General features: G+C 57.5%; 10 protein-coding genes across 10 annotated transcripts; 6 read left to right on the forward strand and 4 right to left on the reverse strand.

Annotated features, from left to right (window-relative positions):
- Nucleotides 1–1,750: 1,750 nt before the first annotated feature.
- Nucleotides 1,751–2,131, forward strand: BGZ61DRAFT_532785 (uncharacterized protein; the record flags this gene model as incomplete). The annotated part of the gene is made up of 2 exons (XM_046253912.1): nt 1,751–1,841; nt 1,968–2,131. The coding sequence occupies 2 exons, from the start codon at nt 1,751–1,753 to the stop codon at nt 2,129–2,131; spliced, it is 255 nt and encodes an 84-aa protein (XP_046104381.1).
- Nucleotides 2,132–2,924: 793 nt separating this feature from the next.
- Nucleotides 2,925–3,864, forward strand: BGZ61DRAFT_35244 (uncharacterized protein). Its single transcript, XM_046240433.1, has one exon. The coding sequence runs from the start codon at nt 3,266–3,268 to the stop codon at nt 3,764–3,766; it is 501 nt and encodes a 166-aa protein (XP_046104382.1). The 5' UTR covers nt 2,925–3,265; the 3' UTR covers nt 3,767–3,864.
- BGZ61DRAFT_35243 (uncharacterized protein) lies at nt 3,865–4,775 on the reverse strand. Its single transcript, XM_046240432.1, has one exon. It carries the CDS (start codon nt 4,515–4,517, stop codon nt 3,963–3,965), a length of 555 nt encoding a protein of 184 aa, XP_046104383.1. The 5' UTR covers nt 4,518–4,775; the 3' UTR covers nt 3,865–3,962.
- A 1,496-nt stretch (nt 4,776–6,271) lies between these two features.
- Nucleotides 6,272–6,825, forward strand: BGZ61DRAFT_452450 (uncharacterized protein). Its single transcript, XM_046245956.1, has one exon. It carries the CDS (start codon nt 6,309–6,311, stop codon nt 6,522–6,524), a length of 216 nt encoding a protein of 71 aa, XP_046104384.1. The 5' UTR covers nt 6,272–6,308; the 3' UTR covers nt 6,525–6,825.
- An 899-nt stretch (nt 6,826–7,724) lies between these two features.
- On the forward strand, nt 7,725–8,989 carry BGZ61DRAFT_352106 (dehydrogenase-like protein; the record flags this gene model as incomplete). The annotated part of the gene is made up of 2 exons (XM_046240397.1): nt 7,725–7,785; nt 7,989–8,989. The coding sequence occupies 2 exons, from the start codon at nt 7,725–7,727 to the stop codon at nt 8,987–8,989; spliced, it is 1,062 nt and encodes a 353-aa protein (XP_046104385.1).
- A 760-nt stretch (nt 8,990–9,749) lies between these two features.
- Nucleotides 9,750–11,404, reverse strand: BGZ61DRAFT_352137 (actin family; the record flags this gene model as incomplete). The annotated part of the gene is made up of 7 exons (XM_046240405.1): nt 9,750–9,815; nt 9,872–10,705; nt 10,762–10,848; nt 10,897–10,943; nt 10,993–11,220; nt 11,293–11,315; nt 11,370–11,404. 7 exons carry the CDS (start codon nt 11,402–11,404, stop codon nt 9,750–9,752), a joined length of 1,320 nt encoding a protein of 439 aa, XP_046104386.1.
- A 915-nt stretch (nt 11,405–12,319) lies between these two features.
- BGZ61DRAFT_352340 (nucleophile aminohydrolase) lies at nt 12,320–14,172 on the forward strand (the record flags this gene model as incomplete). Its single annotated transcript, XM_046240420.1, has 4 exons — nt 12,320–12,429; nt 12,478–12,677; nt 12,731–13,313; nt 13,434–14,172. 4 exons carry the CDS (start codon nt 12,320–12,322, stop codon nt 14,170–14,172), a joined length of 1,632 nt encoding a protein of 543 aa, XP_046104387.1.
- A 591-nt stretch (nt 14,173–14,763) lies between these two features.
- BGZ61DRAFT_35485 (TFIIH subunit Tfb4/p34) lies at nt 14,764–16,174 on the reverse strand. Its single transcript, XM_046240664.1, has one exon. It carries the CDS (start codon nt 15,931–15,933, stop codon nt 14,851–14,853), a length of 1,083 nt encoding a protein of 360 aa, XP_046104388.1. The 5' UTR covers nt 15,934–16,174; the 3' UTR covers nt 14,764–14,850.
- Nucleotides 16,175–17,072: 898 nt separating this feature from the next.
- BGZ61DRAFT_494167 (myosin-binding striated muscle assembly central-domain-containing protein) lies at nt 17,073–19,277 on the forward strand (the record flags this gene model as incomplete). The annotated part of the gene is made up of 2 exons (XM_046250746.1): nt 17,073–17,852; nt 17,919–19,277. 2 exons carry the CDS (start codon nt 17,073–17,075, stop codon nt 19,275–19,277), a joined length of 2,139 nt encoding a protein of 712 aa, XP_046104389.1.
- Nucleotides 19,278–19,479: 202 nt separating this feature from the next.
- BGZ61DRAFT_532791 (S-adenosyl-L-methionine-dependent methyltransferase) lies at nt 19,480–21,165 on the reverse strand (the record flags this gene model as incomplete). Its single annotated transcript, XM_046253913.1, has 1 exon — nt 19,480–21,165. One exon carries the CDS (start codon nt 21,163–21,165, stop codon nt 19,480–19,482), a length of 1,686 nt encoding a protein of 561 aa, XP_046104390.1.
- Between the last annotated feature and the right edge of the window lie 144 nt (nt 21,166–21,309).

Here is a 21,309-nt window from a genome sequence, read left to right on the forward strand (position 1 = left end):
CCCGTGGGTACCCATGGGTTTCCCAAGTCTCAGAGTATGGCATGACAACCCACGGGTGCTCTTGGATGCCAATGGGTACCCAACGACGAGAGATGGGCGTCGGCCTATGCAATGCAGGGCAGCAATCAACTCGCGTGAAGTTGTTGGTTATCTGTGAATAATTAAAACCCACCCATCTCGGACGTGAAAGGCCGCCACTGTCTGCCGGTTGGATCGCATGTCTCCGATCGACGCAGATCTTCTGTCGTCGCCATGGTTTACCAAATTATCAGACCACGGGCTAACAACCCCGAAAGTCATATCATGGGAGATTTTTTTTCCCTCATGCAACCGCGGCGGTTTGCGACAACGGCGGTTCGCGACAATCAGACCACTCGAGATTCGCTCCTCGGAGCTAATCCTATTCTCGATGCTGCATACACCCGAAGGGGGGGCATCGAGCTTCTAGACTACAGAGTCCCACATTGCAATCATGCACGTTGCACGGCGATGCGCTCTACACCGAATCGGCATCTACATCCGAATCGGTCGGCGTCCACGGCGAGTGACAGGGTGTCACGTCATACCGACCAACATGCCGGGAAACGATCTTGTATATGTACATGAGGTACATGGCCAGATGAGATTGCGTTCCTGGAGGTTAAATTGATTGGGACATATCTGGAATCGTCAGTCAATTTATTGGTCGATGCTTCGAGAAGGCTATGTTGAATCAATTTGCGGCTGCTGCATCATCATCCCTCATGAACGAATCTGAATGACGTGCTATGCTTGATCAATCGCTCAGCCACTACAATGACGATCCCTCCTGCTAGCCCTTTTCATAATACAACCCATCAATTTACAATATCAATATCTCGTAATCTCTGAACATCACCACTCCTGAACAGTCGTCCTCAAAAGCCGATCCCGACCTGTAGTCCAGGGTAGGCACCATCTTGGCACGACTCCTGACATTTCCAACCCCCGGCTGAGGCTCTATGCCCCCCCGACACGCAACCGCAACCTCCAGTTGGCGGAAGAAAAGCTACCCGAGACAAGAGTCCGTCCCCAATCTTGCGTTGCCCTTGATACAAGATTTCGAGGCGATACGGAGAATAGTGAGCAAGTTTTGCCCAGTTGAAACGCACCACGAGAGCAGATCTGGATTGCCGCTTACACTTGGGGCGGTGGCTGGCGGCTGATTTTGGTGCCAAGTTTAGAACAGACAGCCGCATTTGCACCGCAGCGCTGACGACAAAACGCATTCGATGCAATTCATTCGCCCAATGCTATTACCGCTGCCGTCTCATGGGGCTTCGTTCGCGGAAGAATGGCAAATTCTGAATCACAAACGCGCACGTTTCAGAGCAGCGCCCCCGTTGAGCGGGTTTCAGTCCCTTGCTCTTTGGAGCGGTGGTGGCGGTAAGTCCTTCCCAGCTAAACTCGGCCGGGCAGTACTTACCCCTTCGGCGAACGGCCCAATTGCGCAATTATCGCGGGCCAGCCACGCGCATTATTAATGGCGACTGTATTCCACCATCAGCGACAAGTCACCTCTCGCATCAGTCATCATTCACCGCACATACAAATCTACAAAAGGACACGACAGCCTTACGTCGACCGCCCATCTACGACTATTTCTACGCCAGATTCCCCCACCTACCGATCTCTCTCTGCCTCCGCAAGACCAGAGAATCACAATTCCGACCGTTGATACCCCGCCATTTGCTCCCCCCCCCCCAACATCCAACACATCACAACCGACACCATGTCTGAGTCTCACACCTACGAGTTCAACGTGTCCATGAGCTGTGGCGGCTGCTCTGGCGCCATCGACCGCGTCCTCAAGAAGCTCGAGGGTTAGTTCTCTCCCCACCCTGCCGCTGATGCCGGTCACGATACCCGTTGGTGTATCAACCGCAACCGTTGTGATGCATTGCTTTTGTATGGCCCTTGCTGACTCTCGCTACCCCGCGCGTTTGTAGGCGTCGATAGCTACGAAGTCTCCCTCGAGAACCAGACTGCCAAGGTCGTCACCGGCCTGCCGTACGAGACGGTCCTCCAGAAGATTGCCAAGACTGGCAAGAAGGTCAACTCTGGCAAGGCTGATGGCATCGAGAAGTCGGTCGAGGTTCCTGCCCTCGCTTAGGCAATGTTCTGAACAGGGCGATGCGAATCGAAGTTAAAACTGTGTTTGCGAGCCTTTGTTAGTTTGACTGAGCCTTGTGTACGTTTTGGTGTTTGGGCAAGGAAAGCGTTGGGATGGACACTTTTGATTTCGAGATAAAATATACTTAAAGTCTACAATACTTCACTGGTGCTTGATTCCCGTGATACTGCCGGCAGAGGCAACAAAACTGCAGGACTGCAAAACCCGGGAGTCGGCCGGGTAATCGCTTATCTGTCGTCTCGTGCCATGTGGCTCCTGTCAGGTGCTTGCACGGATAGATATGGAACGATATCTCGGGACAATTGTCTTAACATGGATCCTCTCGGCATGCTGCCAAAGCAAAGACCGACCGACCGTATCGCAGAGGACATCCAATGCCGGACAGCTAATCGATTGGCTCAACATGTTGGGCGGTACGGTACTGTACGGTAAGAGGCAAGACGGTAGGGAAGCCAAAGAAAAAAGAGAGTGGGAAAAAAGGAAATCAGAAATGGTGCCCACGATTGATCTCAAAGAAGCAAGACAGGAAGCAAGACACGTTCAACTGAGAAAAAATTCGAGAGTAAACCCCGCGCTGTGCCATTGCCGCGGAATGATCACCAGCTTCAGCTGAACAAATCAAGGTCATGCGAGGGCGCAACCCCACAAATGAGCTGAGACGGAAACATGGTTGGGCTCCCTACGCCGCTGTTGCCGCGGGTTAAGGAGAAAATCATCGTCATGTGTTGAAGCCGCTTTCTTTCTCCTTGAGAGCGAACTCTTCTTCCACGTTCCCGGAGCCGTGCCCACACCCCAGACAAAGAAATTGGAGCAGCTGGTGTGGCACTGGCAGTTGCATCAGGCGAGGCGGCCGGTCACAGCCTATAGAGAGCCGTAGAATCAACTCCTCCAACAATCTAATCAGAACTAGTGAGGCGGACTGGGTAAGCCGGAGAAGCCATCATGACCCCGGAGTTGGCCTCAGCCTCCCCAAGGACGGATGGAAACGTGCGATTGACGCCGTCAAGGGCACGAGATTGGCCATATGCAAGCTAGGCAACGTTGCGCATTGCCATCCCCGGCTGCCCCGGGGGGAAGCCTCGAGTTCGAAGCAACCCCCAGGCGCCCCAACTGATGCGAGTCCGGGGCCCCGTATCATGGACGGCGCCGGCAGGAGGGAAATACACGTCAACGACTCAACGCTGGGGGCGTGCTGGGGCGTCGAATGCGGGGAAGAGAATTGCGGCTCATGCAAGTCAAACTGCGGAGCCGCAGTGGGACGCTCTAGCAGTGCCCGTACGGGCCCTACCAAGCAACCAAACAACGCCAGCAGGGCCGCTAGGGAAGGGCTTGGACGGGGGTATGGCTTTGATGCCAGTTCCAAAGGCTAAGCGCGGGCTGGTGACGCTGGTCCAAATGCAGCCGGGGTGGCCTGGCCATACAGATCGTCCCCGTCCCCCAAACCCGACGACGATGGACAGTATGAGCTGCGACGTGTGGCAATTCCACTTCTCCCTTTGGCCTTCTGGCCAAGTAAACAACGTCAGGAACGGCTTGGCCTCCACCCCCGGCGCCTCTAAGCGGTTATCGTTCCACCTCGGAGGAGCCCCAGTCCGCAGGCTGCCTGAGATTTAGTCGTGAGGGGAAACGAACTGGTACATGCTTGCAATGGGACCCACGACGTCGCAGCACGGGGGAGACAGGGCTCCCTCCAGTCCGGGGATAGATGCATCGGGCTGAAGGGAAGATGGGGTTGTGACAAAGGCGTATGGGATGTGGATCCTCAACAATCTGGATGGAAGTCGAACGTTGCCACGGGGTACGCATCCAATCAAGCCATCGCCCAGGGGACGGGGACTGTGAGAAATGAAGACGAGACTGGAGAGGGCCACGAGGTGCATCTCGCATCGGACCCTTGAAACGAACCAAGGTATAGCGGAATGTGCAGCAAGAGACTGGCCGAAACCCTCCCCAGAGACCACGACTGCTGTGCAGGGCGGCAGATAGTGTGCGGGTGAGCGCCGGAGACACGCGCTGGTAGTGTGTAAGTCGCCGCCATTCTGAGTTGGAGATCAGATTCCGGGGGTGGATGGAGCCATTCACCACGAGGGCTTCCCGGCCACCCGAAAGAGGTGAGAGATGGAGAGATGGAGTCTAAGGCAGCCATTCTACCCAACCAGGCAAGTCTGGACAGTGTCTTACCCAATGGCCGGAGCCTTTGGAGAAGCTTGACAGTCATCTGACTACGGCAGAGTACTTTGGTGCCGTCCGATGAGCCTCCCCATCTCCGCCATCTCCAAAGATGGAGATGAAGCGGTTCCCCCTGGCATGTACCCGCTGGCAACAGGTACCTGTGCTTTTTTCTTGTCGTGCGGGAGGTGTACATGGTACAGTGCCCTAGATCTGAGGACGATCTTGAACAGGACTGGAGCTAACCCCCAAAACTCTGTCTCACCATCGGCCTGGGGCAACCATCTGGGGCGACCAACTATGGCCGCATTCTGGGCCACTACCAGCCTCTTGGAGACGGCTCCGTTCTGTCAGAGCGTCAAAGGAACCCGCCAGAGTCATGAATGCCTTTACCCCGTAACAAAACACTATGGCGGCAGGGGAGGCTACCGAGTCAAGCACTGTTCCATTGGTGTCATTCCGCTTGCTGGTCTCCCCCGCATTTGCTTTTAGGCCTCCGCCCAACCGGCTGGGATAACCCTAGGACCCCAGGACGGCTCCCCCGCGGGCGCCGACGGTGTGTGTCTGGCCTAAAGTCTGTTGGGGAATTTTTGGCCTCATAGCACCGAGCTTGTCCGTCAATCGCGTGGTTATTGTTGCATCGTAGGTAGCGGACACGTTCAGTGGTCGAATATGGGTGCGGAATGAGGCCAGAACATGGTAGTGCAGCGCTATGTCCTCGGTAGTAGCAACGATGTTGTTGGTGATGGTGTCCCGCCCCTGGTCGTCTTCCCTCCCTGGCTACCATCCAGTGCGGGGAAATCAGCGAGATTCCCTCGAAGGAATCTGTAGACGCCCAGCCGTGGGCTCGCGTGTCCCCCCAAGCTCCACTCTTGCCGATGCCCTTACCACGGTCGACCTCCTGCTAGACGTGGGACCTTGTACTGTGGACGACGGTGCCCATCCAGAAGCTCCCTTCGAGCGAGACGAGTCGAATAGTCGTGGCTTAGCGTCGTTGCCGGCGAAAGGGAGGTGCATGATCGATGAGTCGTTCTCCACGGATCGATGCCCTAAGTTATGTGGTACTGTCGTCTCAATGGGCGGTGGAACGGAGGGGGTGAGACACGAGGCGACGACGGACGAGCAACGGTTGTCTAGCAAGCTGGCTCGATGACAGGGCGGCAGGCACTTGGCTTGACACCAAGGCACGGGTACGGATGCGGATGCGGATGTGGATGGTGAATGAGCATGGTGGAGATGGATTTACGGATCTGATTCCCAGCCCGTGCGTTGGACGTCTGCGTCGGTACCTAAGGAAGGCATGATGTGGATGTGCAGTGCTACCCGCGCTCCTTCCGCTGAATGCGGCAAGACATGTCGGCTTGAACGTGGTGGAGATGATGTTCTTTTCATTTCTTTCCTCAACACTAAATGTCAATTGAGTTGGTGTCTTTGCTGGAAAAGAAAGAAACGGTGAAAACAAAAAAGTGAGCGACGAGTGGGATCATGGCGGTAGTCCACGGGGCCATTCAGGCCGAGCTCGGCGCCGGATAACGCGAGGGACGAGTCCTCCCACTATCCATCCCACTAACACGAGACACTGCACGCACGAGCTTCCAGGGCCCCGAAAAAAAGAATGGCATGCCTTCCGCCAAGCTGGGAATCAAAACAATAGGCGCACTCTTCAAGCATCCGTACTTTTCCTGGTACCGAAAGGGGGCCACAGGCTGGTGCAAGCCACCCTGGCGAGAGCTTGTGCCCTGTAAATAGTGGGCTGTAGCCAGCGGAGTTGCACTTACGTAGGTATGGAGTCGGTGCCCTCAGCTTCGTGGAGCTTCCTTGTTAGAGCTGTTGGAAAGTGGTTAGTGGTATGGAGAGCTTAATTGTCCTATACATAATAGGAAGCATTAAGTAGCGCTTCGAATCCAAGCGGGCCTCAAAATGGAGCGCTTCGCCTCCCGGGATCCGGCGCCAGCCTTGGGAAGAAGAAGAAGAAGCGTGTACTACGATGACGACGATGCTGATGCTGATGCTGATACTGACCCGTGAAAAGGGCGGTCTCCATCTTGCTACCCACTCTTGCATATCAAGTTTTGGGAAGCTAGGCGACGGCTCTCATGATTTTTGGCGTAGTTCAATGTCTGGTGCTTTCTTTCGGGCCTACCTGGTCCCTAAAAGCATCCCATTCTCAGGGATCGCAATCGGAGACGGTGAAAGCGACTGACGGTGAACGGGGGGCCGAGACGTCACGACTATAATCTACGGACCGGTGCCCGGAGGAAAAATATCTCATGGCTGCGTTCGGTAGGGCAGGCGATGCGATGCCATCATGCCGGCCTGAGCTGAGCCGCCTCTTCTCCTGAACAGCCGAGATAGCAACGTCAAAAACAGGTCACCTCAGGACGCAGGTTCTCGCAGTTGCCCGTATCGGGGGTCCGGATTTCCCTGCTATCTTTAGTGCATCAATGCTGCACACGCAGCGGGACGTAATAATTACACGGCGGAATCAGGACGCCCCTGATGACCCCCCTCGCGGCTCACTTGGTTTGATGGCCAACGGCTCTCGTCTTGGTCTTGGGCCTCGCTGGTCGCGGACGACGGCGTTGCGGATGCAGGTATCTTTTCTCGGAGGTACGAGACTGCCACAAATTCGCGCTAGACTCGAAGTTCCATGGCAGCGCAGCGAAGCGCAGTCCAGTGCTTCCATCGTAGCGCGCCGTCTCCCGCTCCGCTGGGGAGCAGTCTCGACAGAGGAGGAGTAGGTATGGTGAGGGGAAACTAGAGCGGGGGTGGGATGCCGAAAGTCGTGAAGCCACCTCCCCTACCACAGGTACGTACCTGGACACCTACCACCGGACATCCCTGCGCCCATGAGGAGGAGGCGCCGCACTCAACACCACTCCACTTTCTTCCACCTCCACCCTCCACCCACCTCGACGCCACTGCGCTCACACTCCTCGCGCCCGCGCACGCATCACCAGGTACGGGAGGTACTCGACTCGAGAGACACACACAATGCGGACCCCCGTGCAGCCGAAGTGGCTCCTCTTCCCTCCCTTGGCCCTGGGCGGCGCTGGGCCCCCGCGCGGCCGCGACTTGAGGCGCCCACCGACGTCTGCATCCAGAAGCATCCCTGTCCGTTGACCCATCATACCACACGCCTCCGCCTACGCATACGCCTACGCCTACACCTACGCTTTGCGCCTTGCACCCGGCCTCCAGCAGACTCAACTCCTCCCCCGGATTGCCCTGGCCAACATCTATATAAACCTTTGCTCCGCCGGCCTCAATCTGGGTTTTCCTTTCCTCTCCAGACTCATCCGCCTCATCAACTCTCAGTCAACTCCTCAACTCTCCATCTCCAACAAACAACACCCCGTCTTTCACGACAACAACCTTTTGATACCCCCCCAACAACAACAAAATGGCCGCTCCTCAGATCCCTTCCGTGCAGTGGGCGCAGGTTATCGAGAAGAACGGTGGACGTACGTCATCCTCATCTCCTTCAATGCTTCAATGCCTCTTCAATTGCCCGATCCAGCCCATCCGCATCCGACCCGTCACATCCATTCTCCATAGTCCCCATCTTCATCTCGCTGCTCCCGCACCCTGCGGCCGAGTCCCACCCACAACCCCACCGTTCGCATCAAGACCCTGAATCTTTATACTGACTTCATTTCTTCCACAGCCACCGAGTACAAGCAGATCCCCGTCCAGAAGCCCGGTCCCGATGAGGTCCTCATCAATGTCAAGTACTCCGGTGTCTGCCACACCGATCTCCACGCCATGATGGGTGACTGGCCCCTCGACACCAAGCTGCCCCTTGTCGGTGGCCACGAGGGTGCCGGTGTTGTCGTTGCTCGCGGCGAGCTTGTCAGCGACATCGAGATCGGTGACTACGCCGGTATCAAGTGGCTCAACGGCTCTTGCCTGAGCTGCAGCTACTGTCAGACCTCGGATGAGCCCCTCTGCGCCAAGGCTCTCCTCTCCGGATACACCGTCGACGGCTCTTTCCAGCAGTACGCCATTGCCAAGGCCATCCACGTCGCTCGCATCCCCAAGGAGTGCGACCTTGAGGCCATCTCCCCCATCCTCTGCGCTGGTATCACCGTCTACAAGGGTCTCAAGGAGTCCGGTGCCCGCCCCGGCCAGACCGTCGCCATCGTCGGTGCCGGTGGTGGTCTCGGTTCCATTGCCCTCCAGTACGCCAAGGCCATGGGCCTGCACACCATTGCCATCGACGGTGGTGATGAGAAGGGTGCTCTCTGCAAGAAGCTCGGTGCTAAGACCTTCGTCGACTTCACCAAGTCCTCCAACCTCGTCGCCGAGGTCAAGGCCGCCACCCCCGACGGCCTGGGCCCCAACGCTGTCCTCCTCGTCGCTGTCAGCGAGAAGCCCTTCCAGCAGGCTACTCAGTACGTCCGCTCCCGCGGAACCGTCGTCTGCATCGGTCTCCCTGCCAATGCCAGCATCTCCGCTCCCGTCTTCGACACCGTCATCCGCATGATCAACATCAAGGGCAGCTACGTCGGCAACCGTTCCGACTCCGCCGAGGCCATTGAGTTCTACCGCCAGGGCCTCATCACCGTCCCCTTCAAGACCGTCGGCCTCAGCGAGCTCCAGAGCGTCTACGAGCTCATGAAGAAGGGTGCCATTGCCGGTCGCATTGTCGTCGACACCAGCCGATAAGCGCTTTATCCGTTGTGTAACATGGGAGGCGAACCGCGCAGCGGGCCCCCAAGATGAGAGGAGTTTGGGTGGGAGTCGATTTGGAATTCTGCGGCGGTGTTGAGTGTAGTGGCCAGATTGAACAATGGTTACCTTGTTGTATTAGGGATATGAGTACACAGTATCAATTCAAACGGAGCTAAGCTTCCGAAGTATTCAGAACCTCTTCTTTGCCATTGCCTAAAACGTGACTGCCAATTATCTGTGACTATGAAGATCAATGCCTCCCTTGAAGCGAAGTTCCAACACATTTCGCGGATAGCATGGGAAAAAGTGATAGACAGCAAACTATGTTATGGCGGGGTCATGGACGAAGCTTTCTGTAATGCTGTAGCTTATTCGTCACAGCTCACTTATACGAGCCGCCCCGCGAACGCTTGGCCCGGCCACTAAAAACAGCCTTTTGCGTGGGTTTTGGACATGATAACTCGGTACTTCAAAATGTTGGGCGTGCGGGGGAATTGATTTTGGAATGCATTTAACTACCTTTGAAAAACTTCTTCGCCACCTCCTCCTCATAATTCCATCGCCAATTGTCTGGGCACTGACTTTAAGATTTTGCGACTCGGCCCCTCCCTTTCCCACCGACAGCGAGGGTCCGGGGTCGGCCCGTAAAACATCTTCTTCTGCTCCGTGATACTCCCGATGCAGCGCTGGTGGAACCTTGCAGCTTAAGATTTCGGAAGGCATCTTGTACCATTTAATGAGCCAAAGAGCCACTTTAAGCACCGCCAGGTCCACCCAGAAGAGCAAATCTTCGCACAATGCTGGGGCCATATTCTTGGTACTGTCATTGCGCGTTAGTCTTCGTACCACGTGACTAATTCGACGTGCTGTACTCACCTCTGCCTTGGTGTGGCAGTACGATCGGAACTCGGGCGTCTGGCCCAACAGGCTGCCGCCAAACCAGGGACCATGTCGCTGCCTCTTGTGCGTAATGACCTGCACGTCTAGGCCACCACTTCGAGCACCACCGCTGCGAACCTCGCTAGCCCGGATTCGAGCATCAACCAGCTGCTTAATATCTCGCTGCAATCGTCGACCAAAGTCCTTGTACAGAGTGCTTCCACCAGACAGAACAATGTTCTTGTAGAGGCCTCGTCGGACATCGATGGGTGACTGTTGGATAACGCCGTCGACGACCGTGGGGAGAGGGGTCAAGAAGTCGGAACTGTAGATTTCAGGGTTGAAAAAGATCTCGGGGGCCAAGAATCGCTCGTATCCGACGTCAACGCTGACTTGGCGACCGTTGGGGTGCGTCACGACGTGCTTGGCGAATCGGCTGCGGTCGCGGTCGTACTTGCTGAATTCCTTGACGATATCGGGGCAAACATAGCAGTACTCCTCCTTGATCTCCTGGGCGGTCTTAAGCGATGAGTCGGCCTCGCCACGGTCTCGGAGCAGGGACTGGACAAAGTAGGTGATGTCTCGGCCAGCAATGGGAATCGACTTGATGGAAGATCCAATGACGTAACCCTCGGCAACGGGGATGACGTGAGTGACACCGTCACCGGAGTCAATGACAGTTCCAGTCAGAGAGCGGTCCTGGACCTTGGAGGATGTCCAAGATGCAGCCAGAGCGAGTACGGCCTGGACCGCAATGTACATGCCAGCACAGTTGAAAGACTCGAAGAAGATCTCGGCGGTGTTCTCGCGGTTCTCGGGGGGGTTCAGGGGCTGTCAAAGTCAATGGACTGTCCCGAGTTCGGCGCGGGTAATATTGGGAGGCTCACAGGCTCAGTGAGGAGGAAGTAGTGGTCTTCGGGCTCGACGCGGAGATACTTGAAGATGGAGTTGGACCAGAATCGTTCCATGTGATCCTAACGGCGGTCAGTTAGGCCCGTCTCGCAGCTCAAAAAGACGCATACCCAGTTCTCTATTTGACCGTGTCGGATGGGATAGTGAAGACCGTAACCTAATCCGTCAGCTCTGTGTTCGTGTTCAGGGGAACAGCTTCCGCCTACCCGGACCTCCCGAAGCAGCGATGGCCTCGTCACCAATGAAGAAGTCGAGATCCTCAGTTCCTCGCTTTGAGCTCAGGTGGCTACCGGGACCAGCACCTCCGGTGAGGAAAGAGGGCTTGTTGGCAACGCCAGGGCGTCCAGAGCCAGAACCTCCGGCACCACCAGCAGGCCCCTTGGTTGCGATCGCAGTCGGGAAGACGAAGGAGGGAGAGTCATTGCCGGCGAAACCTATATGCGAGCGTTAATAGAGCACCTTCGGAAGCATAGAGGCAATCGGAATCGTCGGGAGCTGTCACGGACCTAGCTTGGAGAAACCCGTGCCGCTGGTGAGCTGAGGTTAGCTGTCGTCAGTGCGGGGGTTGGGAATAGAGGCTCACTTGTCCATGACAACGGCGGGAGTTTGGTTAGCCATGATGGAAGAGGCGGCGGACGGCGCGCGACGAGACGAATGGGAGAGGGAGGAGGGATTCGTGGAGGTGCCGCGCTCGGGGGATGCGATGGCGGCGATGACGGCGGCGGTGGAGGATGCGGTAGGGTTACGTTACGTGCCTTGTTGCGAAGCTCCCAGTAGAGCCACGGACACTGCGGCTGTGCTGTGGAGTGGTGGACTAGGCCCCGCCAACGTGCGGCTGGCTGGTTGGGGCTTGACGCCCCTTTGTTGCAATTAACGGGGTGGCTGAGCATCCGACGTCATCTTAAAGCTGTGAGCTGTGTTTGATCTGCAGCATCTTCAGCGTTGTCTCATGATTTCATTTGTTAACCTGTTTGGATTTATTCTTCACTTCAGAGGAAGAGTGCGAAACAGACTGGGTTCTAGCGTTGTGGAGGCTATAGATTCGCGCCCCTCAACTGTCAAATCCCAACACTCTCTCTTCCTCTCGGATTTGACATGCTCATCGGGAAGCTGCGTAGTAGCTGTTTCTTGGCACTTTAGAATCTGTTTGCTCATCCTCACGGCGTGTAAGAACATGGGAAAGAGCTTGAGCGCCACAACTGCCCTTCCCCGCCGCATTGCGACTTCTGGCAGGCACCCAACGTGGCCTCGGTCGCTTGTTCCTCGACTCAACGCTTGTGCCTAAACCATTCTTCAGCTCGCCTTGAGCTCCATCTTCTTCTCTCTCCGTCACCTGGGCCCGGGAATCGTCTCAACCCACCCGCCCCATTTCCCTCCAGTCTTTCGCTTTTTTTGGTTGCATTCATTATCTATTTCCACTCCTCTCCGCATTGCCTCGACTCATGAATCGACACAAGCATGACCAACTGTCACAATGAAACCTCTCCCATGTCGGAACACACTCCTCATGGAGCGGATGGCGCTCTCGACCGCATGCTCCGCCTCGGCCAGAAGCCCAAATGCACTCCAGCCATCTTCGTCCACGCTGGAGCCGGCTTCCATAGTCACCAGAATGAGCACGTCCACCTCCAGGCTTGCGTTGCGTGAGTGCCGTCTCTCGAGCCAGTTCGTGCGTAGACTAACGAAAACAGTGCCGCTGAGATGGGAATGAAGTTTTTAAAAGCCGGCTCCACCGCAACCGAGGCCATCGAAGCTGCCCTGCGTATCCTCGAGGACAAAGAGATTACGAACGCTGGCTATGGCTCTAATCTTTCTATCGACGGCACGGTCGAATGCGATGCCACGATAGTCGATCACCTTGGCCGCAGTGGCGCATGCGGTGCCGTTCCGAGTCAGTCAAATTCTTCCATCCTCAATCGAATTCTCAGACTTACTCTCGTACAGACATTCGGAATCCCATTGCGCTTGCCAAGCTTATCCTAGACACTAGCAATAACCCCCTCAGCCTCCGGCGTGTTCCACCCAACGCGTTAGTCGGAGAGGGTGCGAAGGCATTCGCCGAAGAACACGGCTTAACAACATACCCCAACGAATACATGATTTCCAAGAACGCTAGGGATCGTTTTCTCCGCTGGCAGGAAGACCTAAAGCGAGCCGAGTCGAAGTCCAAGGAAATCAAGATAACCCAGAGTCCGACTCCAGTGAACTCGGGGTGCGTCCCTTGCCAATACGACACCGCAACGCCATCAGAGACACACCGGCCTTTCCCGCGGGACCACACGGCCGCAATCATGGCCGGCACTTGGAATGAAGGTCAAACGGACTCGCCCAACGTGGATTCTCCAGGACCTGACACGTCTACCCTATTGCAGGCCCCGACGACCCCGGATTATTTCCGGGTCGTCGGGTCATCTACACCAACAGTAGGTCGATCGTCGGTTCGTGCTTCCCCTGAAAAGTCGTCTCTCTACTCTACTGCGGTAGCGAGAGGCCCCCAAAACAACTCCACAACTCCCTCTCGATCCAAGTCTCGCCCGAAAAAGACTGAATCAAATGGTCATGGAAGAAAGAGTGAAGAACCATCTGAGCAGGGTGTGAAACCGAAAACAGACTCCCATGAGAAGCATCATGAGCATCTCTCCAACAGAGATGGCTCTGCGTCGCCACAAGACGGGGCCCACACAGTTGCCAACGACCGCGATACTCTTCATCAACCCCCCGGGAGTCCTCGTGGGGTTAAGCGACCTGTCAGTCCAGACGAAAAGGATGGCCTCAACCCTCGGGTTAAGAAGGTGCCCTTTCACCCTGGTACTGTGAACGAGGACCTCATCACAGACACTATCGGTGCTATCGCGGTCGACGAAAACGGCCATATTGCGGCTGGGTCCTCCTCGGGAGGGATTGGGATGAAGCACCGAGGTCGGTTAGGTCCGGCAGCTTTAGTCGGCGTTGGCACCGCAGTTGTGCCCTGTGACGAGAATGACGAGGATCAAGTCACTATTGGTGCCGTGACAAGCGGTACAGGAGAGCACATGGCCACCACAATGGCTTCACAGCGGTGTGCTGAGAGAATTTACCATGGGACACGTCGCGGTCGAGGTGGAGCTGACATTCAGGACGATGACGAAGACGCCATCATGGAATCATTCATTGCAGATGACTTCATGAACCATCCTGGTGTGAAGAACTGCCACTCGGCTGGCGCAATTGGAGTGATGGTGGTCAAGAAGACCCGCACTGGTTACTACTTTTACTTTGCGCATAACACCGACTCGTTTGCCCTCGCATCGATGGGCGGTGCGGAGAGAGAGCCCCGTTGTACCATGTCTCGACTCCCAGAGGGTGCTAAGATTGCCAAAGGGGGGCGCAAGGTTCGACTTGATTAACTATGTGGTGGCCCTTGGGATGCCTGATCAGTCGTCAAAATTGGTCTAGAATGTGTGTCGATACTTCTATGGAGTTGGGAAGTCTTTGCGGTTGTTGGACGCGGAAACGTTTGTAAGTTAGTATAGACACCAGTGATACCCTCTAGCCCTAAACATGCATTCATCCCATACTGGGCTTTGGTTCAACACATCCCCAATGGCAAGTTTTGTTCTCCATGCGTAGTGTAGAGTACGGTAGGAACGTGGAAGGTATCCAATGCGGTACTGGTATCATATATTTTCAGAAGGAAGCCAAAAATGTTCCCTCAACCTTGGCTTCAGTCAAGGTATCTATCGCAACAGGCATCTAGTGCCAGCTCATCAGACCTGGCTTCCATTGGGGTTGACTGCCCGTCTTTCCTTTTCAGAAAGGGACGTAGTCTATTATGGGAAGCCTCTTTAGCGAGTGACGCAATCCATCCGTCTCTTTCGAGTCGATTTTCTTTCAATACGCCAATCCGATAACCAACATCCGTTTGGGTTAGGATGAGCAAGCCTGGAAGCTTCCTTTTGCCGCCTCGTGCTATCTCACTCCTGGAAAAGGAGGTCCAACTGGGGTTCTTGGGCAGCCAAGAAAGCCAGTGGACGCAAGCATGCGGCAGTAATGCCCTGGGAAATAGTTATGTACATGTTCCTGGCTTATGGACGTGGTGTCCCGGTTGCGCTTCCCGTTTCTTCGCGCGAGTTGCCGTTGACGATGCGTCTCTTCTTCTTCTTCTTCCGGGGAACGACAGCGGGTTTGGCGCCATAGTTGCCTAGTGCGAGCTTGGTGCCGCATGTCAAGCACTCGGCGCCAGGAGGCAATTCGCAGAAGATGCTCAGACAGATAGAGCACACGAAGCCAGTATCGACAACCCGGCCGTGGCAGAAACACGCAGCGCGGAAGTCCACGGTATCGTGTGTGGGCGCGATGAGAGCCTCGCGAGCCTGGCTGTCAGCCATCAGGCCAAACATGAGATATGTAAGCAGGCCCTGCGGATGGGTGGCGGCGAGAAAGGTGCCGCCGGTGTTGAAGCAGGCCTGCTGGAGGAAGGTCGGGTCGCCAGACAGGGAGAGGGTGTCGATGACGACCTGGGCGTGGGCAGCAGCGAAGACGGCGTTCATGGTCGGGATGTACTGAGAGGGCTCCGAGTCAGAGACAGAGATGACGAGAATGCGGCCGTGAACGGTGGGCGGTGCGTCGGCGGCGTTGGCCTTGCGGCTGTCCTCCAAGTTGGCGGCTGGCGAGCACAGAGCCTGCGCGGCTTTGTTGATGTGGCAGAGAGCCAACGTCAGAGCACCTGAGAGCTGTGTCGTGGTGGCGGCAAGGTCAGCCTCGGTGGTCTTGTCGACAAGCTTCCGCAGGGAAGAGAGGACGGCCGTCTCGATCTGCGCAAAGTGCGGGTACTTATTCGCCGAGGACGAAGCAGCAGCGGTCGGGGCATCCTGCATGGGGACATCACCAGAGGCATCGGCGGCCTTTGACTTGGGGTTCGGCGGCGAGGGATACAGCCAGGCGGCGCGGTCGAGGTGGGCAGCGATGAGGGCTACCTCGTTGGCGTTGCTGAAGGCCAGGTGAGCGTTGACAAAGACGAGGATGTTGGCGATGGCGCGGGACATGGGCAACACATCGCCGAGGGCAGCCCAGGCGCGCGGGTTGGTGTCGAGGACGATGGAGAGGAGCGAGGGCGTCTCTTCGGCGGTGGTGACCTCGTAGTGCTCGGAAACGTCGACGGCGTCCATGGTTGGCTGCGGGACGGCTCTTGGGGGCGGTCGAGGCAGCTACGAGGTCCGGGGAGAGCGAGGCCAGCCGCTGTTCGGAGCCCTAGAGTGCGGAGGAGATGATTCGGGGCCGGCGAGCGAGGCGGTGCGAAGACGGATCAGGGATGTCGTTGCGAGAATGGTTGGTTTTCGGCGTGACGAAAGTTGAGGCTCAAGCTGGGAGAAAGCTTGATGCGCGGCTAGACTGGGTGCGACGGGTCTGTGCGACGACTAACAAGATGTGTCTCAAAGGGCTGGGGGGTGTCGAGGAGCCTGTATTTTCCAAGGCAGACGCGCCTGTCTTTCTCTCCTTTTTTCTTTCTTTTTTCTTTCTTTTTTCTTTTTCTTTTTTCCTGCAGGTTCACGCAACCTCTCGTTATCGGCGCGGGCGCGTCCAGCAGGCGTGAAAAGATTTGGCGTTGGGACTCGAGAGGGTGTATGAGCGTCTTGGCCGATTGGCAGGGCTAAAGGTGCGTTGAACAAGCGTCATCGGTCATGCCCCAAAAAAAAGCCGTGTGAAAGCCTGTGCAACGCGGCTGGAGACGGCCACAGCCAGTGTGCTTCCAGGGGATTGGGGAGGATGGGGGAATGGGGGTACGCCAAAACACGTGATGAACCTTCTGTAAAATTCAGGGCACCGACACGCTGCAGCACTGCGGCGCTGCGACGCTGGGAGGGTGCTTTGGGGTGATTTGCACTAGGGCCCTTATCGGCGCGGCGATGACGAAATGACGGGCACTAAGTAGGACAAAGCGACGTCCAACGTGTTGGCTGCCAGCCTCGAGCTGCGGGAGCCATACATAGCACCGCTCAGGGGAGCTAAGGAGCTGCAGACAGCTGGAACCTGGAAGAGCTCGCCTGCCGTGTGGACCAGTAAACCGGACCGTTCAGTGGGGTCCTGGCCACTGAAGGGGACCCAATCGCGGAAACCCCACCACAGCATTTTCTTATCCCGTGAGGGGCCACCTCCACGCGCTCCCGGTCTGGTTGACTGACTACCTATATACATCATCAGACCTGGCGCCGCCGCCCCTCGCCTGCCTCTAATACACCGCACCTCTCCTAATCGCGCGACCAAAACCACCATCCCGCTCGTCTCGCCTTCTGCTCCCGGGTGTCTCATGGCGGCCAACACTGAGCCCGACCAGGCCCAGGCCACGGCCGTGGTGCCGGCCCCGACTCCGACGCCGGCCCCGTCCATCGAGGACCAGACCCTTATCGTCTTTGCCCGCCTGATGGAGGGCGGCCAGGAGGACAACGAGACGTGCCGCGACCTGGACGAGCTGACCAAGCTGCTCAACGACGACTTCGAGGCCCGCCAGAAGGACCCCGCGTGCGAGTCTATCTGCAAGCTCATCGACGGCGACTGCGTCGACACGGTGCTGTGCTACCTCGACATGAGGCAGCCTGAGATTGTCCGCGGTCACGCCACCCTCTCGACCTCGGCCTACCTCAAGGCCGCCGGCGACGAGGGCTCCAAGATGCTGTCGACCTTCTTCTTTGACCGCGTGCGGAGGGGCACCTATGACGACTACATTGTCGCCTTCTGCGTCGCCGCGTCGACCTTCCCCATCGTCCCGGATCTCACGGCGGGCATGTTCCTCAACGAGGGCTTCCTGTCCACCCTGGGCCCTCTTATGAGGAGGAAGTGGAAGAGTCGCAAGGTCGAGACGGCCTGTCTGGAGATGCTCAACGCCGCCTGCATGAACTCGCAGTGCCGCGAGGCCATCAACAAGTACTGCATTGAGTGGCTCGAGGAGGTGGTCGATTCGGACCTCAACGAGGTCGTCCGCAGCACAAACGCCGACCCTAACCTGCAGAGTGACGGAGGCTCCGTCTCCATGCGCCGGCACTCGGAGCAGGTCCAGTATCTGGCCGCCGTGATCCTAGCCAAGCTGAGGGTGAGATGACTTATACTGGGCGGGCCCATCGTGTTTTGTCCCTGACTGACTGACCCAGAATTCAAGGCAGTTCCTACTAAATCCGCACCCGGCGATGCTAGCCAGTCCAGCAGGATCGAGCCTGCAGTCACCAGCATAGAGGAGTTGTCCGATATGTTCACCAAGATGATCCTGAGAGACGAAGACCACGGCCGTAAGCACTCCATCGAGGGTCTGGCCTACGCCTCCCTCCAGCCCAAGGTCAAGGAATCCGTCGCCAACAACGCCGAGCTGCTCAAGAAGCTCGTCAAGACACTCGGCGACGCCCAGCCCAGGTCTCCCACCACCTACGGCGCCCTGAGCATCTTTGTCAACCTCACCAGGTACTTGCCCAACATGACGGACGAGGAAAAGAAGATGAGCCAGCTCAAGGCATATGCCAACGCCGCCGGCAAACTGTCCGGCCCCGACCCCCTCGACCGCGACGACAGCGTCGCCCAGCGGTGCAAGATGGTCTTTGACGCCGGCATCACCCCCGTCCTCGTAACTCACTGCAAGAACGGCTCGCCCGCCTCCCTGGCCCTCGCCATCTCCATCATCTTCGCCCTCTCCGTCACCAAGACGCTCCGCGGCCAGCTCGCCCAGCAAGGCGCCGTCCGACTCCTCCTCGCCTCGTGGATGACCCTCCCCCAGACCGAGGCTCCCGCACGCCGCCTCGCCGCCCATGCGCTCGCTCGCATCCTCATCAGCACAAACCCTGCCCTGGTCTTCGGCGGCAACCGCAACATCCCCGTCACCGCAGCCGTGAGACCTCTCGTGTCCATTATCCCCCCTGACCCAGCAGCCGAGACGCGCGACCTGCTCCCCTCATTCGAGGCCCTCATGGCCCTGACCAACCTAGCATCCATGGATGACGACGACATGAGGCGCACCATCGTCACCACCGCGTGGTCGCACCTCGAAGAGCAGCTCCTTTCCTCAAACGCCCTCGTCTCCAAGGCTGCCGTCGAGCTCGTCTGCAACCTCGTCCAAGCCCCCGAGGCCATCGCCCTCTACGCCGAGGAAACCGCCAAGGCCCGGAACCGCCTCCACATCCTCCTCGCCCTCGCCGACGCCGAAGACGCCGGCACCCGCAGCGCTGCCGGCGGCGCCCTCGCATCCCTGACGTCGTTCGAGTCCGTCGTCCGTGGCGTCCTCCACCGCGACCGTGGCGTCAAGGTCGTCCTCGGCATGTGCGTCGACGACGACGAGAACATCCGCCACCGCGGCGTCTTCGTCGTTCTCAACCTCGTGTCTGCCGAGGGCGACACCGGCAAGCTCGCCCGTGAAAAGATCAAGGACGAGAGCGGCGTCGACGTCCTCAAGGAGTGTCTTAAGAAGAGCCGGCGGCCCGAGGTTCTCGAGGTCACTGTCCAGGCCCTCAAGGCGCTGCTGGAACAGAAATAACGACTGGGGGAAACGATTGTATGTATGTACGGCGCTCTCGGTTTTTTGTTTTTCACAAGCAAAAAGATTGCTTTTCATGTCACGTATGGTACTGCAGGATGCTCCAAGCCATTACCAGCAAAATTGTTCATTTTTATTTTCCGTCCCGACGTACTATACAAAAGCGCCGTACTTTTTCAATGCTCCGTGGTATCCCCTTTATTTACGCCTTGGTATCAACCCTGTTGAGAATCGCAACGCCCTCCACGTGTCCCGTCTGCGGGAAGAAGTCGAAGCCGACCAGGCTCTCGATCTCATACCGCTCGCCCTCGCCCTCGCCGCGCACCAAGACGCCCACGTCGCGAGCCTGCGTGTGCACGTTGCAGCTGACGTAGACGACGCGGCGGGGCCCGAAGCGGCGCAGCTGGGAGAGGAAGGAGGCGTCGCAGCCCTTTCGAGGCGGGTCGAGGACAACGACGGTCTCGTCGGCGTTGTAGGAGACGCTCTTGAAGAGCTCGCCAGCGTCGGCGGCGATGAACTTGCAGCGGTCCTCGCCCATGCCGTTGAGCGCGGCGTTGCGGCCGGCCGAGGCGATGGAGTCGGCGGCGATGTCGATGCCGATGGAGTGCTCGAACAGCGAGGCCAGGGTGATTGTGAAGAGGCCGGAGCCCGAGTAGGCGTCGATGAGGTACTTGATGTTGCCTGAGGGCGGGAGGATGCGGTCGCGGATGTAGCTTGTGAATTTGGGGAGGATGGAGTTGTTATTCTGGAAGAAGGAGCCCGCCGGGTTGGTGAATAGGTAGTCGCCGATGTACTCGGTGGTAGTGGCTTTGGAGTCGGTGATGCACGTCTTGAGGTCGACGGTGTCGTCGTTGTCGACGCGGACCGTATATGGGGGGACTTCGCCCTGGGGAATCTCGTCGCTATCCTTGGGGAGACGCTTGGTGTCCTCGCGAAGGAGAATAGTGGCACCGCGCTGGTAATCGGCAAAGTCCTTGTGCATGCGCTCTCGCTCTCGTCCCATGCCGAGACGCACAGCGTTGGTACCGATAGGGCAGTCCTCGATGTCTATGACCTTGCGGCGACCCTTTTGCATAAAGCCGATGTCCGGGCATGATCCGAAGGGCGTCCTGGGGTTCTTGCCGCGCTTGTTATGGCGGAAGCCCGGGGGGCCATCAAAGTGCGGCGTCAGCTTGGTGCGGTAGCCGTACTGCAGGGGGCTGCCAATGGTGTCGTTGATGGCGGGGACGACCTCCGGGGCGAGGTTGGAGAAGTTGCGAAAGGCGCGGTCGACGATGCGCTTCTTGTGGAGGAGCTGCTCGGAGTAGTCGAGCATCTGGAACTGGCAGCCGCCACACGAGGCGAAGTACTTGCACTGGATGCGGGCGTCGTCTCGCAGGGACGAAGGCTTGACGATGGAGACGAAGTCGGCGAAGGATTGCTTCTCGTCGCGCACGTGCCGGTAGATCTTGATCCGGGCTATGTCGCCGGGGACGGTGAAGGGCACGATGTAGACCTGGTCAGAGCCGGCGCGCATGGCGAGGCCGTCGCCGGTGGACGAGAGCGACAGGACTTCGACCTCGGTCTCAGCGTATAGTTCGGGAACATCATCCTCAGCATTTGCGTCGACTTCGGCGTCAGACTGAGATTTGCGCGAGGCCAGCAGCGCCTCGATGTCGTACTTGAGGACTTCCTCAATGGATCCCTCGGTGATGTTCTTCTCCCGCTTGGTCTTCTTCTGCTTCCACGCACGGTTGTTGCCGGGGTTTTGCCTCTTGGCAGGCCTCTTTTGCTGGTTGTTCTCATTCCCGTTTTCATTGCCGTTGCTGGTCGTGGTGATGCCGCTCATCATGTCGCCTGGGACGTGGCCGTTGAGCACCTTGGGCGCTTCAGCCAGCGCAGAAGCCATGGCGGCAAAGGAGCGAAGGTTCTGTGGGCGCGCTCTAAACGAGACTGTGTGAAGAACCCTCAGCGCTCTCATCGACGGGCTTAATAAATAAAAAATCAAATCGATTCGTGAGAACCTAGTGAGCTGCGAGAGATGAAGTTGTTC

The sequence above is a fragment of the Ilyonectria robusta genome (assembly GCF_021365365.1).
Source record: "Ilyonectria robusta strain PMI_751 chromosome Unknown BGZ61scaffold_10, whole genome shotgun sequence".
Lineage (NCBI taxonomy): Eukaryota > Fungi > Ascomycota > Sordariomycetes > Hypocreales > Nectriaceae > Ilyonectria > Ilyonectria robusta.